This window comes from Asterias amurensis, chromosome 22, assembly GCF_032118995.1.
Source record: "Asterias amurensis chromosome 22, ASM3211899v1".
NCBI lineage: Eukaryota > Metazoa > Echinodermata > Asteroidea > Forcipulatida > Asteriidae > Asterias > Asterias amurensis.
The window spans coordinates 9405472-9429260 of record NC_092669.1 but is presented as its reverse complement, the minus strand read 5'-3'; the positions used below and the strand labels follow the sequence as shown (position 1 = coordinate 9429260).

At 39.7% G+C, this 23789-nt stretch overlaps 2 protein-coding genes across 4 annotated transcripts; both read right to left on the bottom strand.

The window, feature by feature from the left end:
* Window positions 1-801: 801 nt before the first annotated feature.
* Window positions 802-17285, bottom strand: LOC139953960 (noelin-like). 3 transcript variants are annotated; one of them, XM_071953573.1, is made up of 7 exons: window positions 17123-17285; window positions 11791-11924; window positions 11152-11316; window positions 7849-8118; window positions 6623-6872; window positions 5698-5815; window positions 802-4333 (listed from the first exon to the last, which is right to left on the bottom strand). In XM_071953573.1, exons 2-7 carry the CDS (start codon window positions 11872-11874, stop codon window positions 3595-3597), a joined length of 1626 nt encoding a protein of 541 aa, XP_071809674.1. In that variant the 5' UTR covers window positions 11875-11924; window positions 17123-17285; the 3' UTR covers window positions 802-3594. The 3 variants fall into 3 exon arrangements, with proteins under 3 accessions (XP_071809674.1, XP_071809675.1, XP_071809676.1); XM_071953574.1 differs by having other exon boundaries at window positions 11791-11906; XM_071953575.1 differs by having other exon boundaries at window positions 11791-11903.
* A 4861-nt stretch (window positions 17286-22146) lies between these two features.
* LOC139954068 (D(2) dopamine receptor-like) lies at window positions 22147-23361 on the bottom strand. The gene has a single exon (XM_071953729.1). It carries the CDS (start codon window positions 23359-23361, stop codon window positions 22147-22149), a length of 1215 nt encoding a protein of 404 aa, XP_071809830.1.
* Window positions 23362-23789: the final 428 nt, after the last annotated feature.

Below are 23789 nucleotides of genomic sequence, written 5' to 3'. Positions count from 1 at the left end.
TTGATAGAGTGTCCCCCACCCTCCAAAATATATCGAAGGGGGCTGATTGACGCCCATGGTGACAATACCCGTGGTGTAAATTTCAACGCCCCAGTTTTTTTTTTGCAGTTAACTTCAGTAAACAATTCAAAATAAATGTGCATCGGCGGAAAATACTTTATAGTAAAACAATTGTGGTGTGTATACGTCGTGATTACAATCGATGTTACATAATGAGAAAGCACTGTGTCAGAAAATAATGTGGCCCCAGTTATTCACGACTCTCCCCATGAAAGGACTGAAGAGGGTTGATAAAAGTAGAGGGCGCTATGAAAAAGAATGTTTAGGGGAGGAGTTGATGGCGTGGTTTTTGTTTCCGCGGTGACGTTTTTATTAAATGCTTTTTATAAAAACTAATGTAGGCCTACATAGGCCAAAAAAATCTTTGCTTAGTAAAATCAGATTACTGGCCAAGACTCCACTCGATTGCTATGCTAAGTAAACCACAGCTAAATACCAGTCACAAGCAATGTATATGGCATGAAACTTTTGCCAGTAATGTGAAAAATAAGCGAGCTATTTTCGTGCTTAAGCAAATTTTTTGCTTAAGCAGCTCTATGAAATTGGTTCTCTGGTGGCAACCAATTTCTACTATAGGTAAACAAACCACGTTGGTTGGTATGGATGGCCGAATGTTAGCAAAACTAATTCTTTTAAACTGATGTTGTGACAAAATTTCAATACAAAAAAATACTTCCAAGTTTTGGCTGGTTTGTTTAAAAAAAGTACTCACTAATTTGGCACATTTTGTGTTACATTGTTACATAATTGTTTTGCATCTGCTTTTGCTTTTGTACCGATGGCTTCCCATACGTTGTTAACATTGTTTGCTAAAACACTGAGCTCTATGCTAAAACACTGGCTGTGACGTTCCAACACAAAGGTCTACTAGAGCTTGAGCTAACCTCTCCCACCAAGCTTGGAGGTCTGCCAGCCTGCATACACTAAGTGAGACGTCGTGAGATTCATTGCGTTGGGTGTTATCATTGGTCTCCACTAAACACTACTTTGACTGGCTAGGAGGAAAAGCTCGTTTGCGCTTGATCATAATCGATGTTTTGTGTTGTCAACACTAATATTTTTCAGCCGTTATTCTGAACTGTTCATTCACTTATCGCTACAATAGATGAAAAACATAATTAATAATTACATAAAAATAGATTTAAAAAATATCAAGAACAAAGAGTTGAAAGGTTTTGATAACCGAACAGTTCCAATCTGGCTTTATTATCAATGAACGATTGAGCATACAAAATAATGCAAAGCTTAATTTTAATCTAAACAGTTCATTTTCTCTTTTTTCCCCAAAATGAGGACATAGAAATATTTTACTTTTATATTGTAAAGGTGTTGTTTTTCTGAAAACTGTATTTTCCTTTGGGTAGTCAGGGAGATGGCTAACCTCTGGCATTATGGCATAATATCCCAAAACACATTGTTGTTGTATAAGAAGAGACATAGACAGGTTTAGGTTAATCGTTACTGACGCTCTACACTCACATAGCGTGTTGTAGAGGCCTACATAAATTCCAAGTGAAATAACGATTCGTACAGCGTTATTTATTTCATCGGTTAGTCTCGCTTTTTGCAAACACCTGACATAAAGTATCAAAGAGTAATCCGATTTTTTTCTGTTTTTGAAGTTTTAATCCTAAAGAAGTGTAGTTATATACAAAAAAATGTAAACCTGTAAAAAATGTCATTTCAAGAGGTGGTCTCGTTTTTTAGGTATCACCGAAACCCCACAGCGAATAATGTCCACGCAGAAGAATGTTATAGGAAAACACAATTTGTCAAAGCGTTACAGGACGTCACGCTCCTTTTCTTAAAATGTGCGACAACTTTCCATTAACGTAGTACTTGAAAGTGAAATGTTCTACCCCATCTTATACCGCAAAAGCTCATGCAGTATTGCATTTTGGGTTTCTCTCCTAACATTGGGTGACAAAATGTTCACTATTTACACTGATAAAATAATGTTCTTTTTGTTTTTAGTTATTTGAAGTGTTTATAATCGTGATAATTGGGTTTTTCTATTTTTAGGGGTAAATTTTGTATACCATTGCCATTCTGTGAACAACAGCAGTGCTTACACATTTTCTACACTAATCGACACGGGGTCACGCGTAAAATATAATTAGTCCTAAAATGAAACAATAATACTAATTTACCAAAAGGATAATAACTTCAACTTGCTTTAAAGTCACCTGGAAATATATATTTTTTTCTTCTTCCAACACTAGAGTATATGTTCCTGAACAATAAAAAAATTCAGTAATTGTTTTTAACGATTTTAAGTTTAAAGAATAAATAAAGTTGTTGTGCGGGTGACTCCGCCTACCCCTTTTGTGACGTCAATCGAGGCAGACTTTGCCTCGATCGCACATCGAACACACGTACGTGCAAGTACATTCAAGTCCTAGTCGTGAGTTTGTACGTTTCGAAAAAGTTTTTTTGTTGCATTTTTCCGGCAATGTCGACCAGGTGTATTGCTGCTGGACAGTAAAGCAACTAAAGATGGGGTCAGTTTGCAAGTCTTTTCCAGCGCTGTGCAGCAAACTCTTCGAGCCGTCGTGCTTCGAGAATCCGGAATACACTTAACATTTTGACATGAATAGAAAAGTTCTTTTCAAAAACATGACGCCATCCCAACAATTTTTCCAGCTAGTTGGGAAGTCAAAGAAGGTACCTGACAGACGTAACGAACCTAAAGAAGCATTTGCCTAACGTGAAGAAAAAAACGAGGTATTGTTTAAACCTTGAGGGCATGTTTTTAGCTTGCGCCAAGCGTCACTATCTTGTTTTGGCACTGCATGCGATACATCGCGCCTCGATTGACGTCACAAACAGCGCCCTCTCGGGTCGGGCTTATTTTCAAACTTGTAAATAACATGGAAACTAGTTAATTGTTTATTCATATTCCACTCATAAAAAACACATATTTTTAGTGACAAAAGCTTCATTTTGACAAAATACCACTTCCAGGTGACTTTAAGCTTCGTATGATATAGAATTATTACTATGCTCTTAACTTTAAAGGCCGGCCACAGAATGCTCAGAAATATATAGTTGTTGCATTTTTTTTATAGATGCAGTCGTAATATAACGAGTCTCTTGCCTCACGTTAAAACATGGTAAAAATGTTTTTTCTCCGATTAAAAACACTCCAAGGCAAAACTCTGAATAACGTGAGGTCAAACAAACCCGCGCGACAAAGGAATTGTGACTTCGTTGGCGCTTTTTGATGTGGAAAATAGCGCTTTCAATTGGGCAAAGCTGGAGAACTGTGCACAAACCCATTGGGAAAAGGCGCCAATGACGTCAACTTGCATAAACAATTTTGACTCTCAGCTGAAAAAGCCGCGCGGAGAGGTACATTTTGACTTAAATTATTTATTACTATTATGCAAATTGTAAGCGTAACATGTTTATTAATCGGTATCTACGATGTCTTTTTGGCCATAAAAAGGTAATAGTTGAAATATTGAGAGTATCCCGTAGCCGTTGTTTAATCGACACTCGTGGCGGGATGTTGCGTGTTCGTATGTTAGGGTGTCACTCGAAAGTAAGACTGTACACAACTGCATGGCCATTGTCCCAGCCATACAGCAGCTGGTCACGTGGGTTATACTCAATCGATGATAGGCTCCCGTACTTGATGATGAAAGGGACATTGACGAATCCTTCGAAGCCACTGTCAGTGTCCATGAAGAAAGCCACCCTAGAGTCGTACCTCATGGCCCCGTTCAGACAGTAGACCTTCCTGCAGATGATGAAGCAGTTCCCAACGCTATTCTTCGGGTAAGAACTCTCAACTGTACGCTCAAACTCCAGCGTTTCTTCATCCACTTTACTAACGACGAGCATCTCCAGTTCATTACTGTATATCAGCCACAGTCCAGATTCATCTACGCTCAGGTCCATCTTTGGAACGTCACTTGGACCGGAGTAAGCGATCCGATCAAGGGGTGTATCTGACGCAATGTCCCGCGTACTCACCACGCCGTCTGAGTCGATAGTCATGTTCGAATCCGGTGAAGAGCCCCCTGTGATCTTGGACAGTTTCTTGTCAGTACGATAGTTTGTTTCTGTCCTCAGGCGCCCACGATAATCATAGCTCGTTGTCGTGTATGCCACTCGTTCCTCAGAGTATGCATAGAGGGAGCTGTTGTAGACGATCGCCTCCTTGATGTGTTGGAGAGTTTCTCCTTTAATCCAATGGGTTTTAGACCGCTGGAAAGCACCAACACTCATACTGCCTCCAAACTTCACAGTTTGACTCGAGGATGTGTAACTGTTGAAACAGGGAAGTATTCGGATACATTTTTATTGCACTGTAAAAATAATCATTAATGTGTACCGCACAATTAGATGTTTGTTATTTGTTTAGTTGCGCCTTCGTCCCGTATCACGGATAATGTTCTGACACTCCCACATTATTAATATTTGAGTCCTATAATGATGTAATCAAAGCTGCTTAAAAACACGAAGATCTTATTTTTTGACAATTTTTGTCTCGGTGAAAACATCAACAACCATACCAAACCTTGTTAAAACTCGACACTTTAAAAGTTTATTCATAAATACCTCAGACATTTTCGCTACTCCTATTGGTGGAGCCAACACGTGGGGGTGTTTAAACGGTTGATAATGACCAGCTGGAGCTCTGTTTATGACCGGTTGTTTTCGGATACTATACGCGCTGGTCTTGGCCGCGCGCTGTGTGTGAAAGGAAAACGAGAAACGTCTTGCATGCACCAAGACTACTACGCGCACGAAGCATATCCGAAAACTGTCTCAGTCATAAAAACGCAGCACATGTACAGAGCTCAAGGACGTCGGAAAACAGATGAGTTTTACATGAGTTTTCTTAGTTGATTACGCCTTTTAACCAAAAAGGCATCTATGGATGGGAATAATAGAGTAGTGACTCGTTCTTAAACTGCCTTTTAAAACCTTGCAGGGTCGTGGCCGAGCGATAAACGCCCTCGCCTTCGGCTCGGGCCTTTGTCACACGGCAACGACCCTACCGGTTTAACGGCCGTTTAAGAGCTACCTTTTTATTCCTTTATTAAAAACCGGTTTTCGGTCTCATTCAATACTAAACAGGTCAGCAAGGTTGTTTAATACGATAAGGTACCTATATTTCTGGGTTTTCAAATAAACACCAAACCAAACTGTATTAAGTTCATTGGATTCGGTTGCCACTTTTTTAGTCAGGGTTCTGGAAATCAAAAAGACACTTGTCTTTGATTGTATTCCAGAGGAGTTCTCTAGAGGATTGGTACTGGTATACATTTTATAATAACTGATCGTCCTCTAATACCAATAGTCCGGTATCCCCTTAGTCAATGTTACATGATGTGTTATAGAAAGGTTTAGTCCTACGGTAAGACTATGTAATGTCTATCTCTATGGGGTTGTTCTGAAAAGAACGGTGGTTTCAACTCGACGTTGCGATCAGTATGCTCTGATCATTTTCTATCTCCAGAGCATACTGATCGAAACGTCGACTGGAAACCAAAGGTTCTTTTCAGAACCACCCCAAATCATTAGAGATAACTCATTACATGGTGTTACCGCAAACCTTTCCATATCGTATTTCCACCATGAAGTTTCAAATCCTACTCAATTTATGTGTGTTACTTCCATACTTACTTATGATAATACACATAGTCAGGATTCACCTCCGGGTCCCTCATCCACACTCCATATTGATTCAGACTTCCTCGTACAGTGTAAGGCTCTGAAACGGAGACTAGTCTTCCACAGCTATCTTTAGAGAGGAGACAAATTGATACACACTTTTTACGGCCTCATTAGTCTTCGCTCCAGACGTTTAATAATATCGAAACTCGCCAAAACTACAAGGGGTCACAATTGATTTAAGTTCAATAACTTTACCAGTGCCCCATTTCATAAAGTATGTAAGCACAAACATTTGCTAACCTTCACAGTATATCTCAACATAATATGCATAAAATTAATTCTTTCTCGAAAATTACATTACTTCAGAGGGAGCCGTTTCTCACAATGTTTTATATTATCAACCTCTCCCCATTACTCGTTATCAAGAAAGGTTTTATGCTAATAATTATTTTTAGTAATTACCAATATTGTCCACTGCCTCATAAAAATAGGATTACCAACCAAATTTCCACGTGATTTTCAGGATAAGCAAACAACAGCTGAATGCTAGTAACAAGCAATATGCAAAAGAATTTAAATTTGGTTGGTAATCTTGTTTATATAAGGAAGAAGTTATATGCTAAGCAAATATGTGTGCTTACAGGCTTTATGAAATTGGGCCCAGGCAATCAAACATATTGGTCAGTTTCTATCCACATAAAATGCGCCATAGCATGAAACGTTGAGTTTAGTTTACCTGCGTATTTTTAAACAAACCATTCGTCTGTTTTGTTGTTGTTGTTGTTGTTGTTATTAGGCCCGAACGATTGTTTCCGTTCTGCCTTTGATGCAAAGTGCTTTCCGTTTGATAACTTCCACCGAAGTGTTAGCGCTCATCGAATGTCATCAGTTGTTTGTTTTATATAAATTACATGATGTGTAGTCAATTATTTACTTTGTTTTGCCATCTCTGGCCATCTTTCCGGCAGTGCTTGACCACCGACTGAGCCATGTCTGGTGCCTGGACTCACAGTTGCTGTTCCTACGGTAGGAGGGGAGTACTGTGCACCACCACCTGTCTGCTGCCCCGCGTTGCAAGTCCTTAGCTGACCAGATAACTCAGTGATTCGACGCTGCATGCCGTCTAAGTCGTCGCTGTTTTCAAACTCCATCATAGCATCGACAACAGTGCTGATGGATGAAACCTATAGAAAAGTGCAACAATGGGTGCGTTCGTTTCGCTTCCCTGGGTCGACCCCGGTGTGTGGTGGGTTTTTTTTTCTAGGACGAACGTGGGTAATCATCTGCACACGTTCGTCCTGGAAAAAGAAAACGCCACACACCGGGGTCGACCCAGGGAAGCCAAACGAACGCACCCAATATGGGACTTTTGGGACGCTTCATGGCAGCAGACTTACCAGGTAAATTCCATTGATCTCGGTAATGTGCGCGTGCTCAGAACTACGTAAACAATGGATATTTACCTAGTAAGTCTGCTGCCACCTAGCGTTCTATAGACCCCTATTACCAACACAAATATTATTATAGTTTTCATCGGAAAATTTCAACAACAAAAGTTGTTGATTTTAAAGGGAGGGTATATCCTTTGGTAATTACTCTAAAGATGTAATGGGTCAATTCCCATAGGATCAAGTATCCGGGTTGATTCTGATCCGGTAGTGAGCTTTTAGACTGATGCTTAATTTGTATTTCGTTTCAACGAAAAATGAAAAAGCTGTTGCTGATAATGGCCGATACAACCTATAATAAAATCATAACAAACTGATATCCGAGTATCTGAATATTTTTCCGGAATTAGCTTAGAGATGAGTACGAAGAGGACCAGACACGTTTATCGGGTAATTTTGAAGCAAAATCTCGGATTTTGTGGATTTTCTGGCCAGTGTTGCACCTCCAAAATTCCATCTTGAACCTAGATCTGGGACAGTTGACTCTGAATTTAGTACGGGGGGGGGGAGACCTATCAACCCGTCAGCATGACCCGTTCGAAAGTGAAACCATGGTCCCATTCCGGACCGGAACCTTGTGTTTTAAATCCAGTATCCTGCTGAACCTTGGTTCTACCCGGTTTTAGAAATGTGTTGAACTTCACAAAATTTGTTTAAACCTTTTTATTTTTAAGTGCAATCTTCTACTTCTTTTTTGCTCTTTGATATTTACGTCTGTCATAATGGCCCGAATTCTCTGCACTTGTTCGTCATCTGTCTGAATCCCTTGCCACTGTTGTAATGTGTACAGCGCAGAGGCCATGCCGCGAACATTCTGGCGTACTCCCTCAATCTCAGCCCGGGTGATCAGCAATTGCCCACCCTCCATTAAGTTGAATTTCTCAGTAGCTTCGGCAAGGTTGTCCTGGAAGGTAATGATGAGCTCTGATTGCAAGGTTGCCTTCTCGTACAATTGAGTAATATCAAGTGTCAAGTTGTTTATCTAAGAAAAACAAAAAGAGCATTGATTACAAAGTTGCCACAAACGGAGTGTTGGTTTCTTTTACGAAAGCTTAGTGTGGGACTTTTTAACAAATAACGATTCTCTTGAAAAGGCTGTCATCCCTGGACTATCTCTCACTTTTATTTTGTTCCAGTAGATTTTTCTTAAATTCTTAAAAATTCGCCGAAATGATTGTTCTGAAAGTCAATCTTTATTATTAATAATAATAATATGGATTTATAACGCGCACTTCTCCAGAAACCCGATCAAAGCAACTACACAAAATGAAATCAGTATACAAAAGAAAATCAAGAATAAACATAATTTAATTTATACCCAATGAAAGTCATTTGTAGTTCCCACTTGAAGTTGTTGAGTGAACTTGTTATGCGAAGTGAGACAGGGAGCTTATTCAGAAGCAGCTTTGGCGAAAACACGGTCTCCGTAATATGGTGGCCCCGAAGGGACATCGCATAACGCAAACGTGTGCGCACACGTATGCAATGTCGTGAAACAAATCGCGAACATATGCGCACACGTATACAATATCGTGAAACAATTCGCGAATATGTGCGCACACGTATGCAATGTCGTGAAACAATTCGCGAATATGTGCGCACACGTATGCAATGTCGTGAAACAAATCGCAAATATGTGCGCACACGTATGCAATCTCGTGAAACAAATCGCGAATATGTGCGCACACGTATGCAATCTCGTGGACCAAGTCGTGAATATGTGCGCACACGTATGCAATTTCGTGAACCAAATCGTGAATATGTGCGCACACGAGTGCGATTTGTTTTGCAATGTCGTGAATTTTATTGCATACCATGTTGCATACCATTAGGATGATGTCATAGTTGTGGATAATTTGTTACCGATCTAGGGAGTACTGTGGCGCTACAGCAGGCTCCCTCTGTAAAGCATGTGTATATCCAGGAACTTGGCACCAGGTCAAGGACGACCACACGCCTCGCTTGCCTCACAACAAAGACTACTGCTGCAATGACTACCGCTTATCTCACTGTTGGAAAGAAACCCCCCAGATCATTAGACATTTTATTCAAAGGTATGCAACATGGTATGCAATAAAATTCACGACATCGCAAATAATATTCGCAGACGCACATATTCGCGAATTGTTTCACGACATTGCATACGTGTGCGCACATATTCGCGAATTGTTTCACGACATTGTATACGTGTGCGCACATATTTGCGAATTGTTTCACGACATTGCATACGTGTGCGCACATATTCGCGAATTGTTTCACGACATTGCATTCGTGTGCGCACATATTTGCGAATTGTTTCACGACATTGCATACGTATGCGCACACGTTTGAGATATGCGATGTCCCTTCAGGGCCACCATACCGTAACGAATTGTTCAAGACCTTGGCTCTACCAGCAAGTGAGATCCAGCAGACCGTAGGGCACGGCTGCTGTGCTTAGTGGAGATAAGTTTACATACGATACTGTGGGGCTTGTCCATGCAGAACTTTGAACACAACGAGGCAGGTTTTGAAAGGGTAAACTAAAGGTTAAATGTCCCATTTTTTCACATTCTTGGAAGATTGTCTGTCTGGCAGAAGCTGGCAGCCGATCAAACTTCGGTACTTTTTGTTTAAAGGTACTGGACACGTTTGGAAATTGTTAAAGACCAGTTGTAGCTGGGCAGAGCTAATTAAAAAGTCTATAAGTGAACTGAGAAAGCTCTATTACATACACACTATCACTATATGAGTACACTGAGAGGGCACAAAGACTGATTTTTGTCTTACACTTTAAAGGCAGTGGACATTTTTGATAATAGTCAAAGACCAGTCTTCTCACTTGGTGTATCTCAACATATGCATAAAATAACAAACCTGTGAAAATTTGAGCTCGATTGGTCGTCGGAGTTGCGAGATAACTATGAAAGAAAAAAGTACCCTTGTCACACGAAGTTGTGTGCTTTTAGATGGTTGATTTCGAGACCTCAAATTCTAAACTTGAGGTCTCGAAATAAAATTCGTGGAAAATTACTCCTTTCTCGAAAACAACATTACTTCAGAGGGAGCGTTTCTCACAATGTTTTATTTGTTTGTTTATTTATTTATTTTTTCCCTGTAGGGGGAAATTTATTCAAGTTTCTTCAATGTACAAAGCTACACAAACTACTGGTAAAACCAACTACTTATAGAACGATACTAAGAGAGAAATGGCAAATTGCAAAAACAGGAAGTTTGATGATTATGCGAGGCATTTAGTTGGTACAGAGCAATACAAAAGGCTCCCATTTGGTAGTGAACTTATCTAAGTTGTTATTCTTAACAAAGATCATTTTTCCATTACAAAATAATGATTTATTTCCTTTTTGATAAGAACAAATGAGGGCTTTCTGTCGTTCATCTTCATCCGATAAATATGAAAACGGCAAAGAATGAGAATTAAATTGAGAGCGGACCACTTTCTATTAAGGACACCAAACAGCTTGGTCGTGTTGTCACAATTAATGTCAATGTTCAGTGTATTAGTCAACCAGTGTTTTATCTGACGCCAAAAATACAGAGACACCTAACAATTACAAAAGAAGTGGACTAGTGTCTCTTCTACCATTTTACAAAAAGTACACAGATTAGAATTCTTCCGACCAATTTTAGAAAGAAAGGAATTTACACAATGTTTTATGCTATAAACCTCTCCCCATTACCCGTAATCAAGAAAGTTGTTATGATAATAATTATTTTGAGTAATTACCAATAGTGTCCACTGCCTTTAACAATGAGTACACTCGGAAACCCGTAATCAAACCAACCAAATTTACAATCTCACATACAGCTACACCCGATACCATTATAATCAAAGACCAGTATTATATTCTAAATTGATCGTGGCTTTTAGTCGGTCTGATAGCCGTTACAAACAGCGCCCTCTTGTGTCGCAAGTTAGGACGCGTGATAACGAATAATGTGGGGGCCTTTTTCGTGGCTGGGATGCAGAAGAATAACCGCGATCTAAGACCTGAAATCAAGTCTATAGCTTTACCTCATGTTGAATCTGTCGTAGTTGCTCGGAGTTGTTATTTATTTGGTAGTCCGTACAAACCACGGGGAATGGTGTTTTGATCGAGCATTGGCAGGTTCCGCCCTTGGCTTGACCCTGGGTCAGTTGGAAGTCATTCACGTCAGATGAAGCCGTGGGCAATGTCGTCTAAATAGAAAGAATTAACTGATTTATTGAAGTGTTATCCATTGTCAGATAAACAACATTAGCTTTTGCAAACTTACCAACCAAAAGGACCTGTGGTGGTATAAATGCAAACACAATCATAGCTTTATTACCTGACGTTTCGACGTTGTGGTAGTCTTTCAGGCGTAATGTATCATAAGCAGGTCGTGTGGTCAAACCAGCCCCTTCCCTTGACCCCGCCCCTGTCTCCCCATTCATTGTTTACTCCTTGTTATTATTCCACACTGCATATATACTTATAGTTCTGTTGAAAATGTAAAGTGCAAATATTAATTACTTGGGTTGGATTTTAACCCACGACTTTTGCAATTCTAGAGCAGTACTGTTTTACCATGGTTTTACTAAACAGGGCTGTGTCTTTAGAGCAGTGTCTTAGTTTCCAACCAACAAAACAACAGTCTATGTCTATACCATTGGATTCATACAAATGATTACCTGAGCGTCCGCAAAGTGAAGATGGCATGCCAGGAAAGCCATCAGCAGAACACTCTTAGTCCAGAACATGTTTATCACCGCCATCTTGGATTAAGAAAACAGCTGCCCCAATACTACTAGAGTAAAATAAGACACTTGGTGTGGAAGAGAAAATGCATTTTCATTTATTTGGTCAACAAATTTAAAGGAACACGTTGCCTTGGATCGGTCGAGTTGGTATTTGAAAAGCATATGTAACAGTTTGTTATAGAATGCATATGGTTAGAAAGATATTTTAAAAGTAGAACATAATGATCCATACAAGTATCATTCCAAATTGCGTGGTTTTCTTTTTACCTCGTCGACAAACACGGCCGGCCATTTATGGGAGTCAAATTTTTGACTCCCATTAATGGCCGACCGTGTTAGTTCGCAAAGTAAAAGGAAAACCACGCAATTTCGAGGCAAATGTGTGTGGATGATTGTATTATACCTTTTAAACATCTTTCTAACCACGTGCATCTTATAGCAAACGGTTACAAACGCTTTTCAAAGACCAACTCGACCGATCCAAGGCAAAGTGTTCCTTTAATAGATGAGAAGTTATTCTGCCAGGGGCGTGGGTTTGTGCATGATCCAAAAAAGCCCTCTGTTATGAAGGAATTACATGGGGATAACAGATGTGAGTTGTCAGATGGAAGGTTTTTTGTGCTAGCTTTCATTCTTTAATGAAGCTTTTCCATAATGCTATTTATATAAACCACACCCTTTCGCCCTGAAAATCTGGGGTGTTAAATTGGTATCTATGAATGTGACAATAACTTAACTGTGTTAAAAGTATTTCCGTTACTATATACACTTGGTGAGGTAAACACATGCCAGTGTTGTAAAATAAAGATACACAGAGAATCAATTGAACACTCCAGTTTTCACAGTTCGGGACCACACTACAAAACGTCATGACAGCTGACATAGTTAGTATACGCACACAATGTGCGACATTATTATTATAGGTGACTTGGCGTCCGGTTCGGATTTTTGCACTACCGGGCTTTGTCTCACAAGAAACTTAAAGTTCAAAGTGTGACAGTAAAACAGTTTCGTTATCCTGAGAATTGCACGCCTGGAAAATTCCCCACGTGAGAAATTGTGTAAACTAGGGTTGCTGAAGTTCCTTAAGGTTGTTGCTGGATTAGCTGCCATCTTGGAAAGTGATTCGTTTATGTCAATACAGCATGACATTTAACCTACATAAATAGACTGTGCACTATATATTCATGAGTGGTTAATAAAGTAGTGCCACGGTGATTTAATTTGTTAAATAAATATACACAATTAATCAATTAAGCACTCCAGTTTTCACAGTTCGGGACCACACTTCAAAACGTCGTGACAGCTGAAATAGTTATACGCACTATGTTCGGCAACCTAATTATAGGTACCTTGGCGTCCGGTTCGGATTTGTGCAGGTACCAGACTTTGTTTCACAATGAACTTACAGTTCAAAGTGTGACAGATAAAACAGTTTCGTTTATATCCTGAAAATTGCACGCCTGGAAAATTCCCCACATGAGAAATTGTGTGTAAATTAGGGATGCCTAAGTTCCTTAAAGTCACCTGGAAATAGAATTGTTTTTGTTTCAAACATAAGAGTATATGCTTACGAACAATAAAACAATTTTTTTAGTAATTGTTTGTCACGATTTATATGTTTAAAAAATATATAAATTTGTTTGGGGGCTGACTCCGCCTACCCCTTTTGTGACGTCAATCGAGGCAGACTTTGCCTGCAATGCGTATAGTAAACACACGTGCAAATTACATTTTTTTTTTTGAAACGTACAAACTCACGACTTGGTCCGTACATGTACTTTGCAATTGTGTTTACTCTACGCATTACAGGCAAAGTCGATTGACGTCACGAACAGCGCCCTCTTGGGTCGGGGTCTACTCTTAAATTTGTAAATAACATATGAACTGATTTTTTAAAACCTTAGTTAACTGTTTATTCACATTCCACTCATCAAAACACATATACTAGAGACAAAAGCTTTATTTTGACAAAATACCACTTCCAGGTGACTTTAAGGCTGGTGCTGGTTGTGCATATAAATGGTTTAATTATAAAAGCCTATACTTGGCAAAAGGGAATGTGTCTCGTCTATGGCAGACAAGAAGACCAATAGAGCACTGGGCGAAATATCGATTTGTGTGTAGGTCAATTTCAGCGAATGAGCAGCCAATTTAACCACAAAGCTATTCTATTTCGCGCGAAATCGAATACTACTGAAAAAGGTCATTCGACTTCGTTTTATAATTATAGTCAAATGTAATGTTGCGTCATTCGATTTAGCAAAATAATCATTTAATTTAACAATTCATCAGAGCATCATTCAAATTCGCAGACGCTTCTTGAGGCGCGTGTGCCACGAAAAAGAATGGCGATACGCTAAATTGAACAGAGTGCTAAAGGAATTTAAATCTACTCAAACGAAATTGAATGGCAGAATTCTGAATTTGAAACGCAGTAACAACTGGAGAGGCAAAACAGCTTTAACTCGAACGCATGAAAAAGAAATTGGCTGCTCATTTTCTGAATTTGACCGAGAAAACCTATATTAATACAGGCACTGGACACCTTTGGTCATTGGCAAAGAACAGAATTCTCACTGTGTATTTCAACGTATGCATAAAATAACAAATCTGTGATCATTTAGGCTCAATTGGTCGTCGAAGTTGCGACAAAAACAATGAAATAAAACACACCCTTGTTGCACAAGTGTGTGTGCCTCAGAGATGCCTGACAAGGGCTTCAGACCTGAAGTCTTTGTTAGGTTCAAACCAGTGAGAAATTACCTCTTTCTCAAATACTTACTCCCAAAGGGAGTCATTTCTAACGATTTCAACAGCTCTACGTTGCTAATTACCATGTACGTTTTTAGGCTTTTAATAATTTGAGCAACTACCAAAAGTGTCAAGTGCCTCTAATAACCGGTCCCTTCTAAGAACAGCAGTACCTCGTGAGAGAGATCATTTAAAGACAGTGAACACTATTGGTAATTGTCAAAGACCAGTCTTCTCACTTGGTGTATCTAAACATATGCATAAAACAACAAACCTGTGAAAATTTGAGCTCAATTGGGCGTCGAAGTTGCGAGATATGAATGAAATAAAAAACACTTGTCACACGAAGTTGTGTGCTTTTAGATGCGTGATTTCGAGACCTCAAATTCTAAACTTGAGGTCTCGAAATCAAATTCATGGAAAATTACTTCATTCTCGAAAACTATGGCACTATAGAGGGTGCCGTTTCTCACAATGTTTTATACCATCAACCTCTCCCCATTACTCGTTACCAAGTGAGGTGTTATGCTAATAATTATTTTGAGTAATTACCAATAGTGTCTACTGCCTTTAAACGGTGTCTCCCAAACCTTTCTGGACTTCCAACTATTAAGTGTCTAAATCCAATTACATTAATATCGACATGACTAAGAATACCTTAAAATGTAATACAGTTTGGCTGGTTTTTAAGAGTTAAGTTTATCCATATTTAAATAGATATGAAGAAAGTGTACCTCTCCTTGTTCAAGAAGACTACTATATCTTTTAAACAACACGCAAATCGTAATGTGTGTTCTATCTAGTACAATGCACATGCCACTCCTCTTTGCTTCAAATATAAACTTCTAAAGCTGGGAGATTTTGATAACGTCCAAATTGCCATTCATAGCTTTGATTATATAAATAATTAGATCCAAGTTCATCTTCGTATAATTTCCTTGCTACAAGACAAGATAACCTTATCCGTCTTGCTGTTATTTGTAGAGTGATTTGGTTTCTTCGAATTATCATAAACTTCTACCTTAATTTGGTAACTCCTTTCCGGTTAACTTATAAATTAAACCTGATATATCTAAGAAGGTAATTCATGTTCTAAACCAGCATGTCATTATCAATTCGATTTCTTTATATTATAGCCTAACAGTGAAGTCTTATTGCTATGGTATTAGTGGGCAGTATGTATTTTCACATACAATTAGTAGGCCTATAAGTTATGAAACAATCGCAATCTGGATACTTTCATCAGTTACATTGACTTCTGGTCAAAGAGAGAGTAACTTTTAAAGTGTTACTCTCAAACTGTGTATAATGCCTCCTAGGACTAGAGCACCAGGCTACTTATCATCTTGCCTTGCTCTCTACCAACCGCCACGCTAAAGCTTCTGATACCATACGCCTATAAACCGAACACCCAACCATCAGAACACTCTCATCTGCTCACAACCAGGACCCAATTTCATAGAGCTGCTAAGGACAAAAATTTGCATGAAATTTCTCCCTTGGCGTGGTTGGCTTGTGCGTAAAGCGCTCGCCTCTCACCAAGGTGACCCCGGTTCGATTCCCGGTCGGGGCCATAATTTGTTATGTGAGTTGAGTTGTGCGTTGGTTCTCTGCTGTGCCACGAGGGTTTTCCAGACTATCCGGTTTTCCTCCCTCAGGAAAAAATCAAACACTTTCGATCTTGGCTGTGCTCCGTGGTCATAATGGGTTGATGTGGCTGGCAGCTGAATGCGCCCTTGCATGCCTGCTTCTCGAACACGTTGTAGCCGCGCCCTTCGCAATTCAGCTCTAGCTGCGAGTAAGCATGATTAGCCCCCCAAAATTTATTTACTAATTTATCAAAACAGCATTACCAACCGAATTTCCTCGTGATTTTCAGGATAATCAAACAACAGCTGAATACCAGTAACGAGCAATAAGCGACAAATGGAAATTTGGTTAGTAATCCTGTTTTTTTTTTAAGGAAGAAATTTCGTGCTAAGCAAATTTGTGTGCTTAGCAGCTCTATGAAATTGGGCCTAGAACTTGTTCTTTATTGCTACGTGAATATGGAACAACCTCCCATTAACGCCTCAGAAATAACTCTTTGCCATTTGTTCATAAAATCTCCAAAACTTATTAGTTTCAGATGTTATTTGTTGTAGTTTGGTTCCTATGGTTTTGTTCTTTTCAGCACATTGATCTCGATGAATAGGCGCTTTACAAAGGCTCTGTGTGTATGGGTACTCCACTACAGGAGAGGGTTAATCTTTAAATATAGCTCCAACTTGTACTCATCGTTATTACATTTTTCATAAACAATTACTGCTGTTGATTTTTGTTTAAACTGTGCAAATGGAAATACGGCCTACACAAAATAAACAAACTACCAAACATTGTCATCGCATACAAAATCAAAAAGCGTAGGATGTCATATCCCCTTCGAAGCATTTAGGTAGATTCTTTACCAATTTTTGTTCCTGATTTATTTATCTTCAAAAGCTACACTATCAATTTAATTTTTACTTACCTATAAATGTAATTCACACGACCTGCGAATACTTGACTTGTGCAGCAGGAACTTGTCCTCCGAATGCAGAGACCGTTGATGGCTAACTACCGCGTGTCTGGGCGTCCGCTCTGTGTCCCAGGGCCGTGACTTTCCAATATCCGTTGCAGAAGGAAGTTGAGTGTTGCAATCCTACAATTTTTACTGGGATTGCGTGCCTTAAAAAAGTCCAAGCTATAAGAAATTGGGTTGTTCTAAAACCCCCTCGACCCCCTCGACCCCCACGACCCACGACCCACGACCCCCTCGACCATCGACTTTTGTGCGATCTTTTTTTTCTGTACACCGACTACCATGCCTCGCACATCACAACAACAAAGCGTACGAGACATACCGTACTATATATACACACGTAGTATGCACGAAGCAAACTTCGCGTGATTGGCTGCCGAGATCGGGCCTGTGGCAATTGTGATGTACAAATAAAAAACCGCGGTATTTCCACGTGTATCTTATGGCCGATCCGAGATTATTATCCCAACTGGAAACCTGCGTGTACCGCCCGAATACGATTACGGCCAACTCATTACGTGATGATCAGGCAGACCCATTTCCGGCCGATCGCTCCCGTCCTGGGGCCAATTTCATAGAGCTGCTTAAGCAATAACAAATTGCTTAAGCACGAAAATTAATAACTCACTTATTTTACACATGTTACTGGCAAAAAATTTCATGCCATGTACATTGCTTGTCACTGGTATTTAGCTGTGGTTTACTTAGCATTTACAATTGAGTGGAGTCTTGTCAGGTAATCTGATTTTACTAAGCGAGGATTTTTTTGCTTAAGCAAAATTTTGTGCCTAAGCAGCTCTATGAAATTGGGCCCTGTGTACTATTCCTCCATGGTATTACTAGCCTCAAGGTTGTAGACCCGACCGACCAAATGGCTACACGGGCGTGTTTGGGGTCCACAATCGGTGTGCACGTGACGTGCGGAAGCGGAGAGTAAATACTCCCAATTCTGTGTGGCTGATGCAGATAAATATAACCGCAGTCTCAGACTTGAAATCAAGTCTAGTCGTGGAAGGAAGTTGCGTCGCGGATCACACACTGTGAATTCTGAATCGGGGACCGTAAAGCGACATTTTATGAATTCGGAATTGGGACATTCTTCGAACACGGGGCGGAAGTCGAGGGGTCGTGGGTCGTGGTTCGTGGGGGTCGAGGGGGTTTTAGAACAACCCTAAGAAATTTGATGTTTCAAAGTATTGTATTTATTCAGTATGTACTTTAAGGTAAAACGAGTGATTTCGATCTGACAAAGCATTTATTTAAGTTCGATGCAAGAAGTTAAGTTGACATTAAACCTTCAAACACAACACCTTATTCTTATTTTGATCGTTCTTTAATCTGTTTGCAAACATTAGACATCTTACTGTAATGTCAGGCCATGTGAGTTTTTATGCTAACAGTTATGTTGAGTGACTACCAAAAGTGTACAGTGCCTTTGAGTGTTCTTATCAATCATAAAGACAACAAATTTGTATGCAAACACAACACAAACACAAGTAGGCCCTAGGCCTTCTAAGAAAGATGAGTCAGTTTAAAATGAGCAACAAAGTATTTATGATAAATTGCTCCAAATAATTTAAATAACTGCAAAAACTTGTTAGAACGAGGCTTTAACTGACTTACATCGTAATGATTAAAATCAACTTTGTACGAGAAAACAAAAGTCTATACAAATTAATTATCTGAAGTGTGTGTATCATTTCCATAAAATGAACCCACTAGACCTATCACTGGTAAAAAAAACAATTAGTTTAACTTGGACTAACTTCTACTGTACTAATTCCTAGTACAGATCATCAGTAGGTTCAAATGATGTCCCTTCAAAGGCCTAGACTGCACCAGTGACCATTAGGACATACTGGGGCACTTAAGCGGGTTCCGGACCCCACGCCGCAAATGATAAGAATCCTGAAGCCCCCCCCCCCCCTCCCCCCTATTTCAAGTCAAATGGACGCCCATGCCAGGAACACAAATTAAAAGAACAATTTTTGTGAAGTTATATATATTTGAGAAAAACAAATTCTTATTAAAATTCGTTTTTAAACAAAACAATACAATTATTCATAGTGAAAGAGCCCGAAAAGTTGAGCGAATGCACTGAAGTGAGGCCGTGTCCGAAACGACGACTTCGGCTACAGCTACGTCTAAATCAGCGCGTCTACCAGTGTTAAAGAATAGGCAGACGCGCGCGATCTAGCCGTAGCTGTAGCCGAAGTCGCCGTTTCGGACACGGCCTTAATGTCGTCTGCGGCAGAATCATTCAGTCTGGTTCCAACATAGTCGCGCGCGTTTAGCTGTTTTGAGAGGCAGAAACAAGATGTTAGTTTCATTTATTAAATTGACCCATTTACATGAGTAGAAAAGAACGCATAAATCGCGTACGAGTGACGAGAGGCAAGGGCAAAGCTACCAAAATTTCGTTCTCAAATTTACATTATGATGGTAAAGGTATTTATGGTTGATATACAAAGTGTGTTAATCCGTTTTAAACTAGTGGTTTAAACCCGCCGAATTCTTAATAATTTACCGAGACTTTGTCTCGGTAAAATTATCAAGAACCAGGCTTCGGCGGGTTTAAACCACTAATAAAAACCTCTTCACCACACATTGATTCCCTAGTCACATTGAGGGGTATGAATGTCTGTAATAATGACGTCATTAGTTCTGCAGCCGATTTCACAAAACGCTATGATTAATCTTATCTCGAGTTAGGACGAGTGACCATCCTAACTTGGGATGGGTTCAATGCATCATACTTGTATGGATACGCGAATTTAACTCGTCCTTAATCCTATATAAGATTAAACTTAAGTCAGGAAGAGTTGGGTGACATAGACGGCATGCAGGTGAATCAAGAAGTAAAAGAGCTAAGGTTGCACTTAGGCTGATGCCACCCAATATCTGGTCAATATTACTCAATTACCTAACTGTTTTACTGTAAACGCGAAAATCGCAAAACCAATTTCCTTCTGTGAGAGAAAATAGTAAAAGTAGAAAAGAGAGACTGACGGTGGATGACCACGAGTTATTGAGGATAGTCGTCATTGTTGGCCTTGCCGCCAGTTGAAACTTATTAGCCTCCGCCCTCGGGTGAATACCGTACAAATAATTGGATGCGAAGTCCGTTGTCGCAGAACATTAAATCACGAGTAGCCTTTCCAAGGCTCTTAACGCAAGCACCGGCCCACTCTGAATTCAAAAACTGCATATAATAGATACTATACTGCACGGTACATAACGGTACTTGATACATCAGGTAAAAGCATGGGTTTTCTGAGGTTTCAACCTCGTACAACGAAGCCGACCTCGATGCAGCTTCGTTTGTACGAGGTTCAAAAACCTCAAAAACCAAGCTTCAACCCCACGGTACTGTTATATGTACCGTGCAGTATGGTATATGCAGTTCCTTAGTTCAGAGCGTGGAGGTGCTTGCGTTAAGAGTATGTTAAATCTATTCAAACATTGTGTTGATTTTGTTGAAAACAAAACAACTAATTATGGGAGGTATTTTGCCAAAGTCGTGAATTTGGTTAATACATATGTTCATACGATTGAGTGTTTTACCAATTTCGGCCGTCCATCCCATGCCAACCAAGGCGGTTTGTTTATCAACAAAAGAAAGGGATGTATGTGTAGGAATGCAAACACTGGACATGGAAAATAATCGGCAGAATTATGGAGGTTTAAACCCACCAAGGCCTGCGTCCACGTTAGATCCAGTGATTCGGAACAGATAACAACGTTCACAGGTTTACAAATAACTTATAAGGTTTACAGAAGGTAATGGTTAAAGACTTCTCTTAAAATATTATTCCATGAAATGCTTTACTTTTTGAGAAAATTTAAAACAATTTATCAATTCTCGACATCGAGACGTGTGAAAACAAGGGTGGGTTTTCCCGTTATTTTCTGGACTCCGATGACCGATTGAGCCTAAATTTTCACAGGTTTGTTATTTCATATATAAGTTGTGATACACGAAGTGTGGGCCTTGGACAATACTGTTTACCGAAAGTGTCCACTGGCTTTAAAACCTCTTCACTAATTGATTCCCTTATTCAAACATTTAACCCATCACAAGGCAAAATAATGTTAAGTGGTAGCGAGCTAATGACATACTGTGTCGTGGTGTACTGTTTGGCAGTCATACTGAATGTGTGACATATATATATACAAAAATACATCATTGGTGTTGCTGTATTTTGCTAGAAAATGTGAGCATTTGGGTATAGGGTTACATATGAAATATCGTTTCAACAACCTGTTTACATTTGTCGGACGGACAGTGGGAAAAACCGAGAGCAACTTGTCAATGAAAGTCGACCAACAATCGCCTCAAAAACAACATTTTTCTTCAAACCTGGCGTAGCGATTCCACTAGAAACTTGGGAAAATGATAACATCAATCAATAAGCTATTTTGTATATTAACTTGGAATTACATTTACACGGCTGCAAATGATGCATAGTTCAAACAATGGCACTAGACACGTTTGGGAATAATATTGTCAAAGACCAGTATTCCCACTTGACACTTAAAACATCAAACCTGTGAGCTGAATTGGTCAAAGTTGCATAGAATAATAAAAGAAGAAAACAAACCGTGTTGCATTACTTGGCATGCTTTCAGATGCATAACAAAAGGCTTCCGCTGAAGTCTTTTATAGGGAGCCGTTTCTCACAATGTTTTGTTTTCTCAACAGCTCGAATGCTCGTCACCGAGTAAGTTGTTATGCTTAAAATTAATAACATTGTGACTTTAGTGTCCAGTGCCTTTCAGTAAGTTTTCACATAGAAACCAAATTAATACCATCCAATTTGGAAGAGTCAGACAACTACCCGGTACCTTACAACGTTAACGGTGAGTGAGAATATATCATACATGAACTTGCACATTATTTAAAAAAATGTGTGTATAACTAAAAAGGTATAATCCATATAAGTTCAGGAAAGGTGTCATTAACATGGATTTGCTCAGCAGATCTTGCGTAGCATATCCCGGCAGTCTTTCCTAAATCGTTTATTTGCAATTCCGTAAATGATTGGATTAAGAAGGTTGTTAGAGTAAAGTAATAAAAGGAGATCATCCCATATTCGCACAACAACGGGGTTGATATTCAGACCACCCCCAATAGCAAAACTAACAACAATCGATATCCAATATGGTAGCCAGGTCAACAGAAAAACTACACTTGTTATGAAGAGCATTTTTGTTGTCTTGCGTTGTAGGAGTACAGCGTTGGCCCTCTGTTGGTTTTCTCTTGCCCGCCATGCATTAGTGCCACTACCGGGGAGTCGACCCCCTGTAGACGTATCACCTCGCTGTGTCAACGTTGTCCGTGTTTTTTCATAGGGGGATGTACCGTGAAGAGTTGGTGCCCCACTCATCTTCATTCTGACGTGTTTAGCACTGCTTGAACTGGGTTGATCAGCCCGATTAGATGAAAACACTGACTCGACAGTTTGGGACACTGTCGAAGTAAGCCTTGTCGACAAATTACTTTCGAGCTCTAAACCATGTTCATCTTGAGCGGTCGACACCGTTCCAACTTTGACGTGTTTCTTTATTGCTCTGTAAACTAAGCTGTAACAAACGGCAATCATCACAAGTACGGTAACGAACAAAAGCACATGAAATGCAAATACAATCGTGCTTAAAGATGGAATGTTAGAGTCCGGGAAACCCCCAATAAACTGAGGGATATTGATGAACACCGAGAACAGAAGCGATGCCCATGTCGCTATCTTACCCCGTCTATGGGTAAAGAAACGCCGATGTGGACGGCAGACGCAATCGTAGCGATCCGCTGCAATCACTCCGGTAACCATAATCGAGGTACCAATGGCTGTGGTTTCAAACGGCTCCAAAAAGTCAAAAATGATTGGAGCAACGCCATTGTGATCACTGCGTGTAAACAGCAGAGCTTCTTTGACAATGTTAACAATCATATACAAGCACACCATAAGATCAGCCCATGCCAATGCCATAATCAGAACATGGGTGCTTGTCTTGTGGGACTTGGTCCAATAAACACGGAGTATGAGACAGTTGCCAGGCGTTCCGAATATAAACACAACAATGTATAAAATCAGGCGAAAAGGATATCTGACGATTTCAGATGTTTCCATGGCTGGTCGTGAGCTGCTGCTGGAAATATCCGCAAAATCTAACATCGAAAAGTTTGCCATTATAGATTAAAAACTCGTTTTCGCTTGCTATAGTAGTCTACCGCTGCACACCTCGCAAATCAAGCCAAGATGTACGTATAGTGTCGTCTTAGTTTTCCGTCATCTTTCACTCTGCAAACAACTTCATTATTTAAAGCCATAGGGGCTCGTTACAGTGCGGAAGTCGTACGAATTATGTACGTTACGTTATCAACTAATTAGCTTCGAAGTTGTAACTTTGCCCTCGGAATCTGGCCAGTGACGTACACCACACAAAACATGTATCAGTTACTTATGTAGTAACATCCTTTAGACAATACGAAAACGTCAATGTGGTATTAAGAATATAGATTTCTGTTGTATGACTTCGGAACTGGTATGGATGGTTTGGCTGTTAACAATGAAAAATTATACTTGTGGATAAATAATCGTACGCACTACTCCGGTGC

Coding starts and splice junctions, on each gene's coding strand:
- LOC139954068 (XM_071953729.1), bottom strand. CDS start 23,361: ATGGCAAACTTTTCGATGTTAGATTTTGCGGATATTTCCAGCAGCAGC.
- LOC139953960 (XM_071953573.1), bottom strand. CDS start 11,874: ATGGCGGTGATAAACATGTTCTGGACTAAGAGTGTTCTGCTGATGGCT. Junction 8,119..11,151: donor TACGACAGATTCAACATGAG/GTAAAGCTATAG, acceptor TGTTTTTCTTAG/ATAAACAACTTGACACTTGA. Junction 5,816..6,622: donor GCCAGAGATGGCAAAACAAA/GTAAATAATTGA, acceptor TCCTCTCTAAAG/ATAGCTGTGGAAGACTAGTC.